The sequence below is a fragment of the Echinops telfairi genome, unplaced genomic scaffold, assembly GCF_000313985.2.
Source record: "Echinops telfairi isolate 266 unplaced genomic scaffold, ASM31398v2 ScPeMD7_7427;HRSCAF=8465, whole genome shotgun sequence".
In the NCBI taxonomy this organism is placed as follows: domain Eukaryota; kingdom Metazoa; phylum Chordata; class Mammalia; order Afrosoricida; family Tenrecidae; genus Echinops; species Echinops telfairi.
Genome location: NW_022111327.1, coordinates 3,472,056 through 3,493,493, shown reverse-complemented (window position 1 = coordinate 3,493,493; position 21,438 = coordinate 3,472,056). Strand labels below are relative to the sequence as shown.

Here is a 21,438-nt window from a genome sequence, read left to right as displayed (position 1 = left end):
TTGGGTCTCCACTCTGCACTCTCCCTCATTTACAATGATATGATTTTTTGTTCTTTGATGACTGATACCTGATCCCTTCAACACCTCGTGGTCACACAGGCTGGTGTGCTTCTTCCATGTGGGATTTTTTGCTTCTGAGCCAGATGGCTGCTTGTTTACCTGCAAGCCTTTAGGACCCCAGACGCTGTATCTTTTGATAGCCAGGCACCATCAGCTTTATTCACCACATTTGCTTATGCACACATTTGTCTTCAGCAATCATGGTGGGAAGGTGTAACTCTTTAAGGAAGGAGGAAGGTACATCTTTCTCCCACCTGGGCTGGACAGGTAATTGAAATCTACTTGCAAACACTCTGGTTGAAAGCAAAGCCGTCATATTGCTGGTTGGTGGTCAGAAAGAACTCAAATGGACTTAGGTCAGACAGAACATTGTAAAGTTGATTATGGAAGATGCAGTTAGGATAAAATGTAATATCTTATCATTTGAGCTCCCTTTTGACTCATTTTAAAGTTGCTTCAGTTAAAAAAATAAGCGAAGGGAATTACACGTGAAGAAAACTTCTGGTGAATCCCCTCTGAACATAGACCAGAGGTGTGAACAGCTTTGCTGTCACGCAGAATGCATTGGAAAGTGGATTATTGCAGAGGCCCCTTAGCTAAAATTTAGCACCTTACCATTTCATCTCCCTTTTGACCCATTTAAGATTTATTTAGTTTTTATTATTTTCTCGGTTTTTTTTTTTGTGCTTTACCTTGTTACTGTTGTTAGGGTTTTTGTTTGTTTGTTTTTAATGTTTTTCTGTATATGACATCCAGGATAGGTAAATCTATAGAGATAGTAAATGAATTAATGGACTTTTGGGGTTTTATCAGGGCAGTTTGTGGGGAAATGAGAAGCTAATAATGATGAGTACAGGAAAGAAGAAAATGTGCCAAAATGGATTGTTCTGGTGATTATACAACTCTTCTTAACATGATTAAACTATTAAATTGTATGATTTGTGAATCATATGCTGATAACATGGTTAAAAAATAAGGCTGATGATACATGCTACAACTAGGATGAAAGTAGATTGGGAATTACTTATGACTAGGTTGGAGGATGGGAAATTAATGCTAATGAGTACAGGATTTATTTTTTAGGTGATAAAAAATTAGGTAGTGGTGATGGTTACATAACTGAATAACTATAGTCCACTGAATTGTAAACATTAGAAAGGTAAATTGTATGTGTTTATATGTGTTATGCCTGAATAAAATTGTTACCAAAAATGAATATAAAGAGAAGTATATCTACAGAAAACAAAAATGGAGTTAGGACTCCCACTGTAAACCACAAACAAAATACTTTAAAACTGAAGCTTCTAGTACACTAACTGTAAGGAGAATGTCCAGTTCTCTTGGTCACTCCAGCCTTGAGGGTATTTTCTGTCAAGCTGAGCAAGGAGACTGGGAGGAAAGGTAAGGTATGGGACCTGGCTTAAATGATATGGACTCATCACTGGGTTTTAGTAGATTCTTTTTCAAATAAACAGTTCTTCTTTATGCCCTTAGGACAATTACCCGTGATTTACCATGGTTGTTTTGCTTTGTTATATATTCATATAATATTTACCAATTATGATTATTTCATTGGGGAAACAGAAATTGTGGGTTTCTTATGACATCATTCTGGAAGTGGATTCCCCTCTTCTGTTTACTTTTTAAAGGCAAGTGAAATTTCTTTGTTGTGATTATAAATAGAAGGCAGGCTATACTAAACTGAACCAATGAGCTAATTTTTTAAAATCAGGCTTTTATTAAGTGATATATAGTCGATTTCAGCATACCTGATTTCCCTTGCTTTGTTTTTGTTTCTGCTTAATAAAAAACACTGTTGTATATTGTTTCACTTCCCTGAGTTATTTTTAGTGACTTCTTTTCTGCTTGTTACTTTTATCTTTAGGTTTGAATTCAGCATCTTCTGCTGTACCACTACTAATTAAAGCACCATGCTGTTTACCTCCATTTCCAATGTTTCTACCTCTACCGCCTCTGGACTCTCATGTAAGTTGCTTATTCCAAAGAAAATATTATGATTTCCCATAAGGCCACATAACTTAATTTGCCAATATAAGCAATAGATCTCTCCTCTCTCTCAAATTCTCATTTTTACTCCCCCGAGCCTGATAGAGTATTCCATCTCAGTCCTTATGGGCTGACTATGAACGTGAGTCAAACTCAGTGGCAGTGCGTTATAACTGCTGATACCAATAATACCAGTAAGAGATTCATTGTCATAGCTTTAGGAATGATTTTTATACTGTGTCATGTTTATAATTAGATCTTAAAATGTTAATGTGAAGCATATTGTCCTTTATCATTGTTTTGAAAAGAAACTTCTGAAGGGAAAAGATTTATTTGTGAACATAACATCAAATGGGAAACAAAGGGAACATTTTTATGTGAATATGTGCCAGGTCTGTGATTTCTAATTTGTTTACATATCAGAGATGGAACATGGGAAAAGGCTAACTGGATTTTGGGTGTTCTAATTAACATTGTTTGATGTCTCTTGAATTCTCTCCTTGAGGGAGATCATCTGAATGATTTATTTGAGCTGAGAAAAATGACATTGTCTCATAATCCCAACTTCCTTGTTACACATCTTCTTTTGGAAAAGTAACAGCAAATGTTGAAGATATGAAATTCTGTATATGCCTTAGACAAGTCTTTCTAACAGATCTATATAAACTGGATGCTGTCAGGGCATTTTTTTTAAAACTTTACCATAATGTTTATCATTAAACTTTCTTGTATTTTATCCTAACTAGTACTAAAATTTTTTAAAAATCATTTTATTAGGGGTTCATACAACTCTTATCCAATCCATACGTACATCAATTGTGTAAAGCGCATTTGTACATTCATTTCCCTCATCATTCTCAAAACATTTGCTCTTCCCTTGATAATTTATAAATTATTGTTTTGTCATATCTTACACCGTCTGACGTCTTCCTTCACCTACTTTTCTGTTGTCTGTCCCCCAGGGAGGAGGTTATATGTAGATCCTTGTAATTGGTTCCCCCTTTCCAGCCCACCCTCCCTCTACGCTCCCAGTATCGCCACTCACACCACTGGTCCTGAAGGGATCATCTGCCCTGGATTCCCTGTTTCCAGTTCCTATCTGTGCCAGTGTACATCCTCTGCTCTAGCCAGACTTGTCAGGTAGAATTGAGATCATGATAGTGGGCAGGGGTGGTGGTGGCGTGGAGGAAGCATTGAATTATATTTTTTTAAGCACTGGCATTGAGTCAATTTTGACTCATCACACAAACACAAAAGCTGCAATCGAGTGGTTTTGAACTGCTATTCTTCTGGTTGGCAGCCCAACTCATTATCCACTCTGCCACCAGGGACCCTTTCTCCTAAAGCATATATAGGGTTTCTTGAACTCTAAATGTTTATGAGCTCAAAAAGACTCCTATGGGTCAACTGGTGGGTTTGAACCACCGATCTTGAAAGAAGAAGTTAAAGCTTAACACATAACCCACTCCACCGCTAGGGCTCCTTGGACTTCTAAAAATCCTACTATAGCAAGGTCGTTACCATTCCTGGGTGTAAAACTTACCAGAAAATAAAATGTACAGATGTTAACTGTACTGTAAAGAATAGTAATAGCATGCTGCTCTGATCCTCTTGTTTAGTTAGCCTCTCCAAACCAAATTCACTGCCACTGAGACAATTCTGACACATGAGACTCGATAGGACAGGGTAGAATTGCCCCTGTGTGTTTGCAAGACTGTAACTCCCTAGGTAAACATTATTTAAAGTTTCTGGTTCCCACATTAATTGCTTTTTTTACCAAATAAACTTCAATTTTTAGATATACTTGTGATTCTGGAAACTTTTGATATATGTAAGCAATATCCTTCTCAACTTTGATAGATTTTATGAATATGACAGTGTGTGAGGTTCAGAGTAAGATTCTTGAATTCCATGTGCAACGACTTGCTTTTTAACCTTTGACGGGCATTATTGTCCCCATTACTGTCACTGATGACCTTGTCTACAAAATGAAAAATTGTTTTGACTATGGTATTTTTAAAGCTTAGCTTTGATCTGAAAAGTTTGAAACTAATTACTGCTCCTCGGGTGAAAGATGAGGCTTTTTATTACTGTAAAGAGTTAGAATTTTTGGAACCCACAGGGGTAGTTCAACTCTGTCCTACAGGGTCATGATGAGTCCGCAACAACAGTAAGTGTGGTTTGATAGGCTTATCTCTAGTGAAGAATAATTTACATATCAAAAAATTCACTTACTTCAAGTCTACTATTCTATAATTCTGGATAAATGTATTGAACTGTGTTATCCTTGTCATATCCAGTTTTAGAACATTTCCATCATCTCTGTAAGATCGGTCAATATAAAAAAACAGTCATTTATTTTCTGCCTCCATACATTTGCCTTTTCTGGACATGTCATACAAATAGATTAACCCTAGTTGTTGTTGTTGTTTAAGTTTAACCAAAAGTTTCTAAAGGACCATTCAGATAAAAATGATTTCATATAAATTTCTTATGTGTTTTTATTAAAAAGTTAATAGGTTACACTATATTGTTCTCTGCAGTTGGTGCCCTAATAAATTTAATCGGAACACATGTTGTTATAACTTTAGGGTTTGGATTAAAATTTCCTGGAGCAGGTAGAGCAACTTCTGCTTCTAGTAAGAATTTTGAAATCATTGAGTTGTATGTGAAATATACTACATAAAAAGGAGAAAATAGAGGACAGTCTAAGAAGGTTTCGTCCACCTCTTCAGAGTGTCTCAAAAGTACATGAATATAGATGGTTGTCAAAAGTACGAGTGGTTAATATTGTTGATATTGTTAATAATGTTGACAATGTCAATATTGATAATGATATTACTTCCTTTAGAGAAATCCCAATCAGAACTATCAAATTCTTGTCTATTTTTAAGCTTTAGAATTTTTTCTTATTTATCAGAGTTTCAAATTTGACTTAATATATACAGATAGTCCCCGACTTACAGTATATTTGAGTTATGATAAACTGCACTCGGAGTCATCCACTTTTGTTTTTATATATCTGATTGGTAGTAATATGTACTACATCGTACAATGCTGCAATGTGGGATTTGCTGATGCTAATGATTCTCAGATAGTCACTTGCAGATATTCAATGTTATTATTTACTGTGCTACACACTGTGATATAGATTGTTTCCCAAACGAAATCAGGGGCTTCCTTTGAATGAAGACTTGGACCCAAATGTTGATCACTTTGCTAAAGTTGATGGGTAGAATTAAGAAGCAGCGAGAACTCACTATGAAGGGGAAAAGAATACCATTCAGCCAACTCTTTTTTAAAAATGAAAAGAATTGTTATTTTTTTTCAAAACCATTTTGGGAGCGATTACAGATATCATACCATTCCATAGTTCACTCACACTCTTAATTTTCTGACTAGAAACAGGGATAAGCCAACTGATCCAGAACCTTCCCCCAATGGAGTTATTACAGCAACTGACAAAATGCCAACATCTATTAATTATTCTTTATCATCAGAGCAAACTTTTATAACTTATAGTTTATGTATGTATTAATATATATCTGTACATTTATATATGTTTCCAACCCCCAAAGACAAATAAAGATCTGATCTATAAAGAAACTGATAATAAACGGCAACGATGATAAAAACTAAAAAAAGTTTTTCTTAAATGAAGTATTTGACTTAAGTCAAAGCCAATTTATGTAATTCAAGAACTACCTGTATATTGAAAAAGATTTGTTGCCTGACAAAGAATTTTTGTTTAAGGTTCAACCTACATTTTCTGTTTATAGCTGACCCTTTTGTAAAGCTGTTTATATTCTATTCTAAATGTGTTTCTACCAAATCAGAGCCTCTTAGGTTACTGGTTGAAGAAAATTTTGTTACTCTTTACCCACAACTATTGTGAGCTGTGTGATTAAGGTTCGGTTGCTACTGAAACCTGACCCCATCTTGAGGAAGTCAGGCTCTATCATAGGGAAGTATTGTTTATTTTTACTTTTAAAAGTTCACTTAGGACCGAAAGGAATCACTATTCAAAACTAACAGTAACTAAGAGTCAAACCCTTTTCAACTTAAAATCCTGAAGCGGAGATGTTCACCAGTTATTTATGAATTCTTTTACACATCCAACACTTAGGAAGTTTCTACTGTAAACTAGGCTTACTGGCCAACCTATGACAGTCGTGAAAATGTGTCTTGAGAACTTTACAAATTACTATACTTAATGTTAGAATGGTGGGGGTGGCCTCCGACCTCCTCTGACTTCCACAGGAGAGGGAGAATGAAACATGAGTCCAAAGCCAGTTCCTAGGAGGTGGAGGTCAGATTGCATGCATCCAACAAACATCTGCATCAATTCTGATATCAGCTATCCAACACTCTACTACTCTGTTAGGTTTTATAATCCATTGTGGGCCACACAAAACTCACAGACAATACTTAAGGAAATGTTTATTAGAGACATTAACAGGTTACAATTTATAAATGCTCAGTATATAGTTCTTAAGTCAAGATGACCTCTTCTCAGCCAAGCACATCTCTCTCTGGTTCTCAGCCAGTCATCCACGCAGCCGCTTAGCCTCTGCCCTTCTAAGACAATAGTGCAAAGCCTTGGGTTTTTTTTTTAAGCATTGCTAATAAATGCCTGAGGGGCAATCTACTCCATCTACTATAACCTCAGCCCTAAGGTACTCCGCTCTAGCTGTTTGCTCTAGGATCAGCAAACCTAGCTCCCTCAATTAAGTGCCTGGAGGCAACCCACTCCACAAGTGAGCCTTGGGTCCAGAGGCACTAAACTTCTTAGCTCAGTGGGCCAGGAAGTATACCATCCTGGTGCTGCGGCATCTCCTGCCACTACTTCTCCAGTGTCACAACTTTATTTCTCCTGGTTCAAGGAGGTTAAGGAGTCAGGAATCTTGTGGTCAAAAGAATGTGCTCCACTCCTGACTCTTTTCTTTTTTTGTTCTTTTTTTATTAATCGTTTTCTTAGGGGCTCATACAACTCTTATCACAATCCATACATACATCAATTGTGTAAGGCACATTTGTACATTCATTGACCTCTTATTTTTTTTCCTGTCATTTTTCATTAGATTTTTTAAAGAATAGCTTTATTGGCATATATTTTAGATATCATACTATCTAATCAATCAATCAGAAGAAGAGTCAGACAGTCATCACCACAAACAATTTCAGAATATTTTTTTTTGATACTCATTGCTGTTAGCTCCTCATTTCACTCCAACCTCCCCTGCCATGCTCCCTGGATATTTAATAACACCAGTTACAGCCTCTATAGGGATACCTATCCTTGATTTCATATACAGAAAATCATACAAAAACACAAACAGGAAACAAATTAAACAATGACAAAATGAAGCAAAATAAAATCCTCAATAGGAAAGAAAGCAGAAAATATAAAAAATTGAAACAACTTTAAAATGAGTCAAAAGCAAAATCAAATGATAAGGTGTTACATTTTTACATATCTATGGACCTTCGTATGCCTGGACTACGGTCAGAGGGGATTCAACTGAGGTTTAATCCATGTGGGGATGCTGCAGTTGGATTTGGGGCTTCCAGTATTATCCATACACTACTTCTCTAAATTTAAACTCTGATTCCATTTCCTCCTTTGGATTTGGATGTATTCATTTATATCCTTGGATCACACAACTGGTGTGCTTCCTCCATGTGTACTTAGTTGATTTCTCGCTTAAATGGCTGCTTGTTTTAAAACAAGCCTTAAAGACTCCAGACACTATTCTTTCTGATAAGCAGGCACCATCTCGTTTCTTTACCACACTTTGCTGTAGCTTCCATATCTTCAGTCCCTTCATGCCTTTCCCCCCTGCCAACATCATGCCTCTTTTGCTGTCTTACCATTGTAGCTTACTCATATCTTTAATTTGTTCATGACATCTTAATTTTACTTTTTGTCTTTCTTCTGTAAGTCCTTTCAACTTCCTCTTTACTGTCTGATTGTTCCACATTTCTGAAAATAATTCCATATTTATGCCTATAGTTTTATTCTTTCCATGTTTCTGAAAATACCTCCATGTTTAAACTTCCAGTCAGACTCTTGCCATATTTCAAAATTTTTGAAAATGAGATTCTTACTAATTTTATTCATGTTTGAGTATAATTTTTATGCCAGAGCCTCATGGGCTTCTCAAAATGGCGTCCCTAATTTAGATAAACCACCAGTCAGCTGTGAACAAGGATTAAAGGACAAGAAATAAAGAAAGAGTATCTGACCCTGACCCCTCAGCAGCAGTGAGGTAGACCAATTTCCATTAGAACAGACCATACATGTGCCAGGCACTATGGTACAGCAAGCCATTAACCTGAAAATGTTTCTAATTAGGGAAGCAATTTTATGCATGTTTAATACATATTGCAATACATTTTTATAATTTTTTTGTTTCAGAAGCAAAATTTGTTAATTATAAGATGAACCACAATTTTCTGTGCAGTGTTCCTTAAGTATTCAGTTTGTAGTAGGAAATAAAGTTCCATAGAAATTAGTAAGAGATGTTATGACTAAGAGAAGTAGGTTATAAACTTGGGAAAGGAAGAATTTGATCTATGCCATCACTTCCAAAATTTATTTGATCCACATCCCTCTTTTCAGTAGAAAAAATTTCCCCGCACCCCTGTCAATGAATGACTTGTGTACTATAGCCTATAATCTAGTATAAAGTATGGGTATATGTTCTTGGAGCACTCCCTCTCCCAGATTCTCCCAGCACTTCCTGCGGGGAGTGGTATTACCCACCTTGGGAAATATTGATCTAGACCATTAGATATACTTAGGATTTTATTTATAGAAGGTTAAGGCATTATCGTAGGAGTGGAACAGATAGAAAGGAGAAGAGTCTGGGTTGTAGATAAAACTTTGAGATGCTTTTGTCAATTATATTGACAAAGATGTGTGCCTAGTATTGGCTAGAATGTAAAGAATCAAACACTTTTGTCTAATGATAAGTATGTGCATTTGCAAAATCTTTTTGGGAGGACAATTTGGCAAGATATATTAAAATTAAAGTATGGTGACTCTTTGATCCCGAAGTTTGTTTATAGGAATTAATTGCACAGATGTATTCATGTAAGTAGCCAAAGATATAGTTATAAAACGTTTTTGTAAGATAACAATCTTTTCTTGAAAGTTTACAGTTTACCTCATGAATCATTGGGCCCGAGAACTTCTTTATGGGAAGATTTTTGAGGAATGATTCAATCCCTTCAATGGTTGTAGAACTGGTTAGATGATTTTTTATTTTTCTGTGGACTTATCTTAACTTTTATTGTGAATTAGTTGCAGGTTTGCAACGCAGATCATAGTTTTCCCTTCTACAATTCATGGTGCAAGTCTACCATTGCAATCCCCTCGATGAATTTATCCCACTTCCTCCCGTGCTTCCTGTCGCCATTCCTCCTCTTTCCTCTCCGTCCGAATGTTGTCTTTGGGTAGACCCCTTTGCTCTTAAGTGGTTGCTTATCCAACTTGGAGGTGATTTCAGTTCGAGACCGGAAGGGGTAAGTGCCTTAGTCTTGGGGTTTCCACCAGTCCTCTATATGACCAGTAAGCAGGGTCTATTTTATGATTTTCAGTTTTGTTCCACATTTTTCTCCCACCTTATCCAGGACCTTCTAACAAGATCCTTTTCAGATCTGGGATTTTTATCTGGGATGTTTCAATTTTCAAGCAGGAAGGTTAGTTGACTTACCACTTCACCTTACAATAACTTTGGGTTCAAATTTACAACTTTGGATTCAAGTTAACATTTTTACAATGCCTTTAGAGTTTTTAATCTGAATGAACAAGGACTACATGAAAGCAATTTCTCATTTCTTCCTAACGTTACGCATTTTATTTTTCAGCTACAACATCAACCACTACAGCGACCACTATCACCACCAACACCACTACCACAACCACCAGTGGCTTTACATTTCTTCTGAAACCACTGGCATCAACCTGGATTAATACTTCTGTTCCAGTCAGGGCTAATTCTATACCTCTTACTTCGACTGTTAAGTAAGTCTATTTATTTGACAATTCACATGAATTTCATTTTCCTTATATTTATATATGGTATAGTTTGATTATATAGCTTTAGAATAGTATTTCAAAGTTAAATTACTTTAGAAACCAAAGAGCAATTTGAAAAAGATTTTCTGTTCAGTGCCACTGTAATACAATTATTACTATTATTAATAATAACTAACACATATGCTCAACAAAATTATACTTACAAATATATTATTTAATGCATGTAATAACTCTTTAGGAAATAAGCACTATTTTTGTTTCCATTTTATAAATTAGAAAGCAGGAGTACATAGAAATTTTATAACCTGCCCATGGTCACACGTTTTGTAGCACCTGAGCCAAGATTAAAATTTAGATAGAAGAGCCCCAGGGCCCATATTCTTTCATAGTACATATGCGCATCCTTAATATTTGTTTTTAAATTAAGCATTTCATTTGAAATAATTGTATATTTACATGTGGTTAGGAGAAATAATATAAAAAACATCACCTGAATTCCTTTTCCACATTTTCCCCGTTTAGAATGCACTGTCATAAAATATCACAGCCAAGATATTGACATTGGTACTAACAGTTTCCGTAACTAGAAGAATTCCTCCTGTTACCTTTTACAGCCACACTTTTCTTCTCCTCTCCCCCCTCGTCCCCTTTCCCGGGTCCCAGGCAATAGTGAATCTATTGTCCATTTCTATAATGTTGACATTTTTCGACAACGTTGTATGAATAGAATCATACAATATGTGACCTTTTGGAATTGGCTTTTTTCCTTGTGATCTATCCAGGTTGTCTTATGCATTAATAATTTGCTGTTTTTTATGGGTAGTGATTTGTAGTATTATGTATATACTGCAGCTTGTTTAACCATTCACCTGTTGGTGGACATCTGTATTGTTTTTAGTTTTTTGCTGTTATGAATAAAATTGCTATGAATATTTGTAGACAGGTTTTTCTGTGCACTTAAGCCTCATTTCTCTTACATAAACGTCATGTAGTTCAGTTGCTGGATTGTATGATGATTGCATTTTTACCTTTTTTTGTTTGTTTCTTAGTTTGAAGCTAGCTCTTGCACCACAAGATAATTTAAGTCAATTCCTACTTTACTTTTCCTCCTTTTATAACCACTCAGACTGGTTTTACATCTGATGGATAAGGAATCTGGAGGATTTTTAAGGCTATGATCTCTCTTTTTTTGTTAAGTTAGTTAGTAAATATCAAAACAAAAACACGTTGCCATCGAGTCAATGCCAACTCATAGTGACCCTCTAGGACAGAGGAGAATTGCCCCTGTGAGTTTCCAAGACTACCTCTTTACGGGAGTAGAAAGTCATGTTTTACCCATGAGAGTGGTTGGTGGTTTTGAACTGCTAATGTTGGCAGATCACAGGTGAACATGTAAGCACAATGCCATCAGGGCTCCCTAAATTATTTAGTAGTTAGGTTAAAATGTCCTATCTTATCCCTTGATCTCCTTTTGGACTCATTTTAAAATTGTTTCCGTTTTCAAAAACAGAAAGGGAGGGGAAAATACCCGTGGATTAAGCCTCTTGTGAATCTTCTCCGACCACAGACTAGGGATGTGAATAGCCTTGCTAACATGCAGCATGCATTAGAAAGTAGATTATTGTAAATGCAACGAGGTTAAACTTTAATACCTTATCATTTCATCTCCCATTTGACTCGTTTTAAATTTGTTCTAGTTATTATTATTTTCTACCTTTAATTGAGGGGTTTCTCCATTTTACTTTGTTGATGTTGTTAATCTTTTAATTGTTTGTTCTTTTTAAAAATATTTTTCTGTGTATGAAATCAAGGATAGGTAAATCTATAGAGACAGTAACTGGATTAATTGTTTCATGGGGATAAGGCAGGGGAGGTTGGGGGCAAATGGGGAGCTCATAGCAATGAGTACAAGAAAGAAGAAAATGTTCTAAAATTGATCACGGTCATGATTGTACTACTCTTCTCAATATGATTGAGCTACTGAATTACATGATAATGTGAATTATATGCCAATGAAACTGTTAAATATTTAAATTTATTTTTATTATTATTATCCCCTCCCCTTTTATTTGTGGAATATAACACATACAAAGAAAAACATACTATATGTAGTTAAACAGCCCATCACATAAGAACAGTGATAGTATCCCAGTAAATTCCCTATTTTTGTGACTTCTTTTTCTTTTCTTTTCCCATTTACCCTCCCTACTACCCTTCCTCATCCTTCCTATTTCCCCTCCCTCCTGCCCCATGCCTCCTTATAGTCATCAAAGTCTTTTCCTTTGGTGTGAAAACCATTTTTCTTCCTTTATAATAATAGTGTCATGAAATACCTACCTTTATGAGATTGACTAACTTTGCTAAGCATTCTGCCCTCCACCTTTGTCCATGTCATGAGATGCATCATGTTTTCAGTGGCTTCTTCCTCTGAAATGGGAGCTGAGTCCTTCTTTGTCGTCTGTCCTTCGTCTGGAAGCTCCGCAGAAACCGGTTCACTTTGGGTGACATTGCAGGTATTTGAAACACCAGTGACATCGTTTCCAGAATCACAGCCACACACAAACCACCACAGTGCCACAAACTGATAGGCACGTGGTGGGCAATAAACATGGGTGCATATCTCTGTGCTTTTTAAAATTTTATTTAGGATAGATACAACGTACAGAGATCGGAGGATCATAAGGTATTTTGATTCACATTTGTTTAAGGAAGTGCCTTATTGTTTTCCATCCCGGCTGTACAGTGTTCACCTGTACAATCCCACCAGCAATGTATAAATTTTCTAATCTCCACATCTTCTCCAACATTTATTATTTTCTGTTTATTTTTAATTTTGCTAAGAAGTGTGAGGTTGTATCTCATAGTTGTTTTAATTTATATTTTTCCTATGCCTCAGGAACACGAACATTTCTTCATATGATTGTTCGCCACCTGGATGTCATCTTTAGTAAATTGTCTGTGTTTTTCTTATTAAGGTGCTGTAGTTTTCTACAGATTTTTGAAAGTATCCCTTTTTCTGATGTATAATTTCCAAATATTTTTCTCAGTATATGGTGTGGTTTTTTCTTTTACTCTTTTAATGAAGTCTTTTGTTGTCGCAAATGTCATATTTGTAGAAGGACTCAATCTTCTATTTTGTCTTCTATAGTGTTGATTTTCATTATATTTTATAGTGTATTTACGCCTTGTATTAGGGCCCTTAAGTTTGTCCCTCCTTCTTCATTGATGATCTATATGGTTCTAGGGTTTATAGGTAGGTCTTTTGTAAATGGTGTGTTGTATGGATTCTGTTTTACTCTTTTGCAGGTAGAGATCCAAATTTTCTAGCAGCACTAATTGGAAAAGTTATCTCTTCTACTTACTGTGTTTTAGCCCTTTATTTAAAAAAATCAAGTGTCTGTGTGTGCTTGGTTATATTTTTGAGTTCTCTGTTCTAATCCATTTACTTAAATATCTATCATTGTACCAATATCCAATTGTTTTGATTTCTGTGGCTGTATAAAGGCTTTAAATTTAGGAGGTGATTGGCTTTTTACTCGTTTTGAATTTTGATAGTGTTCTATTTATCCTGGGTTCTCTCCTTTCCACAAAAAGTTGGTGATTGGTTTTCCCATTTATTTAAATAACTGATGGGACATGGATCAGAATTGCATTGAGTTTATAGATTGCTTTTGGTAATATTGACATTTTCACTATATTACGTCTTCCTATTCATGAGCATGGGACATTCTTCCATTTACATAAGTCTTTTTGTTTTTTATTTGTTGTAGAAGTGTTTGATAGTTTTCTTTTTATAAGTCTTTGGCTTCTCTAGTTTATTCATAAGTATTTTATCTATTGGGTAGTTATTGTAAATGGTTTTGTTCTTTTAATTTCCTTTTCAGTCTTCGTTGATATACAAGAGTCCAATTGATTTCTGTTTGTTTCTACGTTATCAATTTTTTGAATTAGTTCCAACAATTTTTTATTGAGTATTTGAGGTTTCCTACATATAGGACTGTGTCATTTGCTAATAAAGAGAATTTTGTTTCCGTTTGTCAATTTGGATGTCTGTAATATCTTTTTGATGTTTTTATAGTTCTTAGACTTCCAGGGCTATATCAGAGTGGTGATAAAGGGCAATCATACCTAGTTCCCTTTCAGAGAGGGAATGTTTGTATTTTGCTCCATTAAATGAGATTATAGCTGTTGTTTTTGCATATATGGCCTTTATTATGTTAAGGAATTTCCCTTGTATTCCTGGTTTATAAAGTGTTTTATCAAGAATGGATGTTAAATTTTACATCAGTAGATATAGTTATTTTCCTTTGTTTTCTTTATGTGGTGGATTACATTGGTTGTTTTTCTAATATAGAGCCATTATTGCATACCTGGTATGAATCCCACTTGATTATGATATATTATTTTTTTAATGTTTTGTTGAATTCAGTTGGCTAGAATTTTGTTGAAAATGTGCCACCTATATTCATAAGACATATATGTACATCTATTGTTTCCAACTCTGGTGGTTTTTTTGCCAAGGATAGGTATCAGGGTTAGCCTTCCATCATAAAATGAATTTGGTAGTGTATTACCCGTTTCTATATTCTGAAATAGTTTATGTAGATTGGTACCAACGCTTTTCTAAATTCCCCACTAAAACTTTCTGGTCCTGTATATTTTGATGTTGGCAGTTTTCTTCTTGTGTTATAAGTATGTTAAGGTTTTCTAGACCAGTCTGTGTTAATTTAAGTAGGTAATGTGTTTCTAGAAATGTGTCCATTTCTTCTAGGTTTTCCATATTTAGTACAATATAATTTTTCATAATTTAGGTAATTATCTTTTATTTCAGTTGGTTCTGTTGTGATAGCACTTATTTCATTTCTTATTCCTAATATTTGCTTTTTATCCCTTTCCTTTGTTAGGTTTGCCAGTGGTTGATCAAAGAACCAACTTCTTGTCATAATTGTTTTTTCCTATTTTTTTCCTGATGCATTCATTTTGCCTCTAAGCTTTATTTTTTCCTTCTAGGTTCTGAGGGATTGTTTTGCTGGTCTTGCTCTGATTGTTGTAGGTGATGTGTTAAGGTGTTTATTTTAATCCATTCTTTTTTTGATGTGTGCACTTCTTGCTGTAAATTGCCCTCTGAGTATTGCTTTTGCTGTATGTCAGACACTTAATCTCTGTTAATTCCTTTTGGTTTTTGTCAATTCCCTGAGGTGTGACTTACTCCATATTCAGATCCAATTAAATCTGGACACGTTTGCAGACATAGTTTTTGAGGTCAGTGTTTGAGGTTTGTCCTGACTCCAGGTATGGGACCCTTCTATGCTCTCTTTTTCCATGATTCTCTCTAGCAAGCGATCTTTACTATGATTTAATTTGTTATTCTCATGGAACTACTATATTACTCTTAATTGATTACCATTGAAATCTCCATTGTCATAAGCATCCCTAAGTTTTGACTTTCTTGCACTGTGTTACAACTAAAGTCATTTACTTTAGGGATGACTAGGAGCATTCTACTTTTATGGTCTCCCCTTTTTCCTGGGCAAAATCTCAGCCTATGCGTAAGCACTGAAGTCAAGACAGTTGCCTACTAATCTCCAGATGTCACCCCTGATTTATGAGCTGGGTGGACATGGTTGTCTCTGGTCTTCTCAGATTGTCTATTCCCGCAAGCATTCTAACCTATGACTGCAATGGGACAAAGTGGATCTGGGCCTCAGTATTCTTAGCCTACTAATCCATGGGTAAGCTTTCCCTGTTAAGGCTGGGAACTGGTTGGACGAATGGGTCTTCCACTTCTTGACTTTATTGCCTATGCGATAGGGAATAACTTCCCCCTCTTGGAGGAGATTTGAACATGACTTCGAACTTTAGGGAGAGGTAATCCTGCCTGCCTGGCCACACCCATCTAGAAAAGAGTTCCTAGAATGGCAAGTTGAGGGTAGTGTGGGCAGTCAATAGACCAGATTGTGGCTCAAATGACGCAGATTATTGTTGTTCTTACTGAGATTTACTCAGTGCTCATGGAAGCAGCAGTGAAGAGATCAAAAGATGTGTTGCATTAGGTAAATCTGCTGCACAATGCCTCTTTGTAGTCCTGAAAAGCAAGGATGTTAGTTACTTTAAGGACTAAGGTGCGCCTGACCCAAGCCATGGTATTCTCCATTGCCTCATATGCATGTGAAAGTTGGACATTAAATAAGGTAGGACAAAGAAGAATCTACACGTTTGAATTGTGGTGCTGGAGAAGAATATTGAAAGTCCCATGGGCTTCTAAAAGGACAAACAGATCTGTCTTGGAAGAAGTATGGCTAGAGGGTTCCTTAGAGGCAAGGATGGCCAGGCTTTCTCTTACATGTTATCAGGAGAAACCAGTCCCTGGAAAAGGATAGCATACTTTGTGAAATGTTGGGGCAGCTAAAAAGAAAAGCCACTCAATGATCTGGATTGGCACACTGGCTTCAACAATGAGGTCAAGAATAAGACCGATTATAAGGATAGTGGAAGGCCAGGCAGTTTTTCCTTTTGTTGTACAGAGGGTTGTTATGGGTCAAAACCAACTTGATGGCACCTAACACCAATTGAGATTTCATTAATTTTCTTGCATAAATGTTTAATCATTTGCAGTATTAGCTTAGAGTAGTTTTCAGAGCCTTCAATTGTCTTTGGTTTTATTTTATTTGTCTTTGTTTCATTTCTCATCAGTTATAGTTGCTTTGCTAGGGAGAAGGTCCAAAGTACTCACATGACATTTTCTTCTCAAAATCTTACCGTGTTGTTTCTAAAATAAAAATCATACTTGCTCACCTTCCCGACACGATTGCTGAAGTCAAAATGGGTACATAAGCAAATGTGGTGAACAAAGCTGGTGATGCTCAGCTATTAAAAGATACAGCATCTGGGGTCTTGGTCTTAAAGGCTTGACGTTAAACAAGTGGCCATCTTGCTGAGAAGCAACAAAGCCCACATGGAAAGGAAAGAACCACACCAGCCTGGGTGATCACAGGGTGTCGATGGGATCAGGTATCAGGTATCAGGCATCAAAAGACCCCAAACAAACAAAAATATCGATGCAAATGATGGGAGTCAGAGTGAAGACCCAAAGCCCCATCTGTAGACAATTGGACATTCCCTCACAGATGTTTCACAAGGAAGAACATTCCTCCAGCTCTTAAATGCTTCCTCTCCCCCACTGTCAAAACCCCAGTTCTACCTTACAAATCTGGCTAGACCAGAGCATGTACACTGGTACAGATGAGTGCTCTTTACACACGGAATCCAGGACAAATAAACCCCTCAGGAACAATAATGGGAATAGAGATAACATGAGTGTAGAGGAGAGATATGGGGAGAAGCGGGAGAAATGGGGAAATGACTACAATGATCGATGGATAGCTACTGCCCCCACCCCTGGGGGATGAACAACAGAAAAGTGGGCAAAGGGTGACAGAAGACGGTGTAAGATATCAAAGTTATAATCATTTATAAATTAGCAGGGGTCCATGAGGATGACAGGATGGGGAAGGAGGGAAAAGAGAGGAGCTGATACCAAGGGCTCAAGCAGAAAGAAAATGTTCTGGAAATGATGATGGCAGCATCTGTACAAGTGTGCTTAGTACAACTGATGTTTGGAGTGTTATAAGAGCTGTAAGATTCCCCCAATAAAATGATCTCTTTATAATCATAATTAATAAATAAATAAAAATCATACTAGACACAGTTTTCTGTATTCTGTGCATTTCTAGTTCAATTAGTACTCCTCTGATGACAGCCCGGAACCTGGAGGATATGATAAATGATTGGAACCTTGAACAAGAGGATTCTGAGAAGCCCTTTACTCTGCAGCCCACCCAGGTCAACACTTGGAATTGTGCACCGACTGAGAATGATCAGGTGATAAGATAGTCTCACTAGTCGACCTGCGTTGTACAAGTATTTTTAGATGAACACAAGAAAATATACTTATATCGAGTGGTTATTTTACTATCCCAGTCACGATTATCAACTTTAGAAAACGCTTTCCTTAGGTATTAAATGCCCTAAATTAGAAACCCCTTTGTAATCTTAGGAACTTTAGATTGCTCTAAAATTATAATATATATTATCATATCTTTTCTGTATTATTTTCTTTTCAGACTATTCCTGTACCTGGAGAAGCAGAAAAGGTGAAACTGAATCCGAGAAGGTAGAATTCTTTGCTATTCTAAGTCGAAAGATTTCATATCTCCCTGTTCAGTGTTTCCATGGAGATTTAAAACATTGGAAACTCACAGTGGCAGTTCTAATCTGTCCTCTGGGGTCACTACGAGTCGGAATCAATTACATGGTGGTAGCTGTTGATTTTTTAAAAATAGTTCATTAATGTTTATTTTGCCATCTCTTCTGGTGACTTGCTTTACTCAGGTTGGAAAACGAATTGGATTTCATCCTAACACAGCAGAAAGAACTGGAAGATTTGTTGATCCCATTAGAGGCATCTGTGACACATCAGAGTGGGTTTGGCTATCTGCAACACACAGATGCACAGCGTGAATGGATGTGAGTAACTGGATAGAAATGGCAGAGTGGACTGAGGCTCGGTGAATATAACAGCATTCCTCAAAGGAGGGGGAAGTGGAATTGGAAGGGTGGAATAAAAATTGGTAGATAAGGACAAGGTCTGCTAGTTGACATCACTCAACTTGTTGGACCCTGTTCTGCTTACCTTTGGGGGATGCTTGAAAATGAAATTATTCTGACAATTTTGTTTCATAGAATTTTTTATAATCTCAAACTTCTACATGACCATTGCAAAGGTTTTCTTTTTATCAAATTTGTTCAAAAATTAGAAATATAAATTATATATGTGTAGTGTCATGTTATTTTGGGATATTTATGTTATATTTCTATTGACTCTTCTAGACCTGATATTCATATAATTACCTTAATGATAAATCCGTTGCGATTTCAAAGGCAATTTGTTAATCTGGAGGCAAATTCTATAGCTTTAAAAATCAAATGCTTTTGGCAATGTCTTGGGTTAGATTGTTGTGTAACAGTCAATTTTTGCTGTCAGTTGATACACTACCAGTGTTTCCACAGTAACTGTATCTTACTGTCATTGATATTTGGTAATTAGACCAAGTTATAGTGACAGAAGAGCTTGTACAAAGTTTATTTTTATTTTTTATTTAGTTTTTATTTTTTTTTTGCCAAAGTTTATTTTTAAAAGACTTGCAAGTTACCTTTTTTTGATGGCTGTTTTAAGTGTGATAATTTCTACCTAATAATTTCTGCTTTTGTATTTTCAGTCTTTCTGAATCTGTGTTTTCTTCCTTTTGTATTCTATGCATTTATTAATTTTTTTGGAACTCATGAATAGACAATATCTCTGGAACACTAGTTCCTTGCTAGTCACTCTATTTAAATCACATTTCTGTTATAATGGAATCTTCCCCAGAATCTTCATCAGTCTAGACAAATGATTGTCTGCAAATCCTGTGAGATAGAAAGGCAGTAGATAATTATTAGTAAACTCTATTGAATCTAGTCACCTTATAAGTATTGTTTAAAAAACCACTGATAACTTTGATTTTCATAAACATTAAGAATGATAATGTGTATGTTTGAATGTGGGTTTCTGTGTATACATAGTAAAAAATGATAGAATGTAAGTTTGGGTGGAAATCAATAATTTTAAGAAACATTAATTGCTGTGAAATTAGCAGATATACCTACCTTTGGATATTGTGTAACTCACTTTTCATATACCTTTTGTTGGGTGGTAGAGACTAGTTATACAAGATGTTATTTTGACATAGTGTGCATTCCAGACCATTGAAGATCGCTCAGCACTTCCTGCTAAACACTAGATAACTATTCTTACACCTAACAGTCCTGTGGGCTTATTTAAACCCTTAAAAATAGTTCCTTTGCTTTAGAATTCCTCAGAACAGTTCAACCAGTGGATGAAAATGGCAAGATGGATAATAATGTCCCAAATGCTTTATCTATAGAAATGTGCATTGGCCCTAACTGAGATTCATAGAGGAAGGTAGGGGAATTGGGCTACATCTAGTTAGCAGTGTGTCGGTAATAGTACATGGCAGGGAAAATATTTTTGTTAATCCTTACATTTTTCTCTGCCCTTTCAGTTACAAATTAGCAGAAACTATAGAAGCTCAACTGAAACATATTGCCCAAGATCTCAAGGACATCATTGAGTACCTGAATACATTTGGAAGTACTGCCGACACTACTGAATCAGTGAGTGTTTTGCATTACATATTTAGCCAGCCAGAATTTAGTTTAAAATTAGTTCTCTGTGGTTCACTTTGCCAGTCACTCCCTTGCCTTTGATACCTGCTGCTAGACCTGTGAAGTCATTGAATGGAGTCAGTGTAGCAATAATTAGTGACATTAAATGTTGTGAGTTTTTGTGGTTATTCCTTGGGGGTTGGGAGCAGGGGAAATTAACTTTAGTATCACCAAATTTTTCTCTTGAACTTCTTGTTTTTCACATACCTGATTATGTCCTTTTACTTATTTCTCTGTTCATGTATTCATTAACCAAAATCAAACCTATTGCCACAGAGTCAATTCTGACTCATGATAGTACCATGTGCTACATGAAGGAGAACTGCCCCATAGGGTTTTCTTGGCTGTTATTTTTCATAGTAGCAGATTTCCATCCCATTCTTCTGCAGTGCTTCTGGATGGATTCAAACCACCAACCTTTAGGCTAATAGACCAAAGCCAAACTGGTTGTCGTTATGTCAATTCTACCTCATAGTGACCCCATGTGTTATAGAATAGAAGTGTTCCATAGGGTTTACTTGACTGTTATCTTTACAATAGCGGATTGCCAGTCCTCTCTTCCATGGCACTGCTAGGTGACTTCCAACTGCCAGGTTTTAGGTTATCAGTCAAGTGCAAACCGTTGGTGCCACCCTGGGACCTAGGACAACTGGATATCCATATGCAAATGAAGTTTACTCTTCCTTTTATATATTTATCTATATTTACATAATGTGAATATATATGTATGAGTTATTTAGGCACAGTCCAGGTAGTCCTTCATTTATTAAAAAAATCCAAATCTTAAAATTGTGATAAGCCAACTATTTGAGACTTAAATATTTCTTTTCCATAGAAACATTGTTAATTGTGATGATCTACCCTGTCTACAGAATTTTAATTAAATAGTGTAAATATATTTTGGGGAAATTTAGAGACAGTTCCAGTTAGGAAGTTGAGATGCTGTGAATTAATTTGGCAATAAGAAATGATCTGTATTAGAGCTTCAATTATGAGTGGTAAGTTTACAGTGGGAGACCTGATTCCATTCTGAGTCTCCACAT

The 21,438-nt window shown here is 36.0% G+C and overlaps 1 protein-coding gene across 1 annotated transcript in view; it reads left to right on the top strand.

Annotated features, from left to right (window-relative positions):
- Positions 1 to 21,438, top strand: part of NUP62CL (nucleoporin 62 C-terminal like) — a 70,999-nt gene that overhangs the window by 27,055 nt on the left and 22,506 nt on the right. Inside the window, exons 2-7 of the mRNA XM_045298579.1 lie at positions 1,946 to 2,046; positions 9,940 to 10,096; positions 17,845 to 17,992; positions 18,235 to 18,284; positions 18,503 to 18,637; positions 20,233 to 20,344. Coding sequence (XP_045154514.1) covers positions 1,992 to 2,046; positions 9,940 to 10,096; positions 17,845 to 17,992; positions 18,235 to 18,284; positions 18,503 to 18,637; positions 20,233 to 20,344 — 657 coding nt within the window. The 5' untranslated portion in view covers positions 1,946 to 1,991. The remainder of the gene's footprint in view (positions 1 to 1,945; positions 2,047 to 9,939; positions 10,097 to 17,844; positions 17,993 to 18,234; positions 18,285 to 18,502; positions 18,638 to 20,232; positions 20,345 to 21,438) is intronic.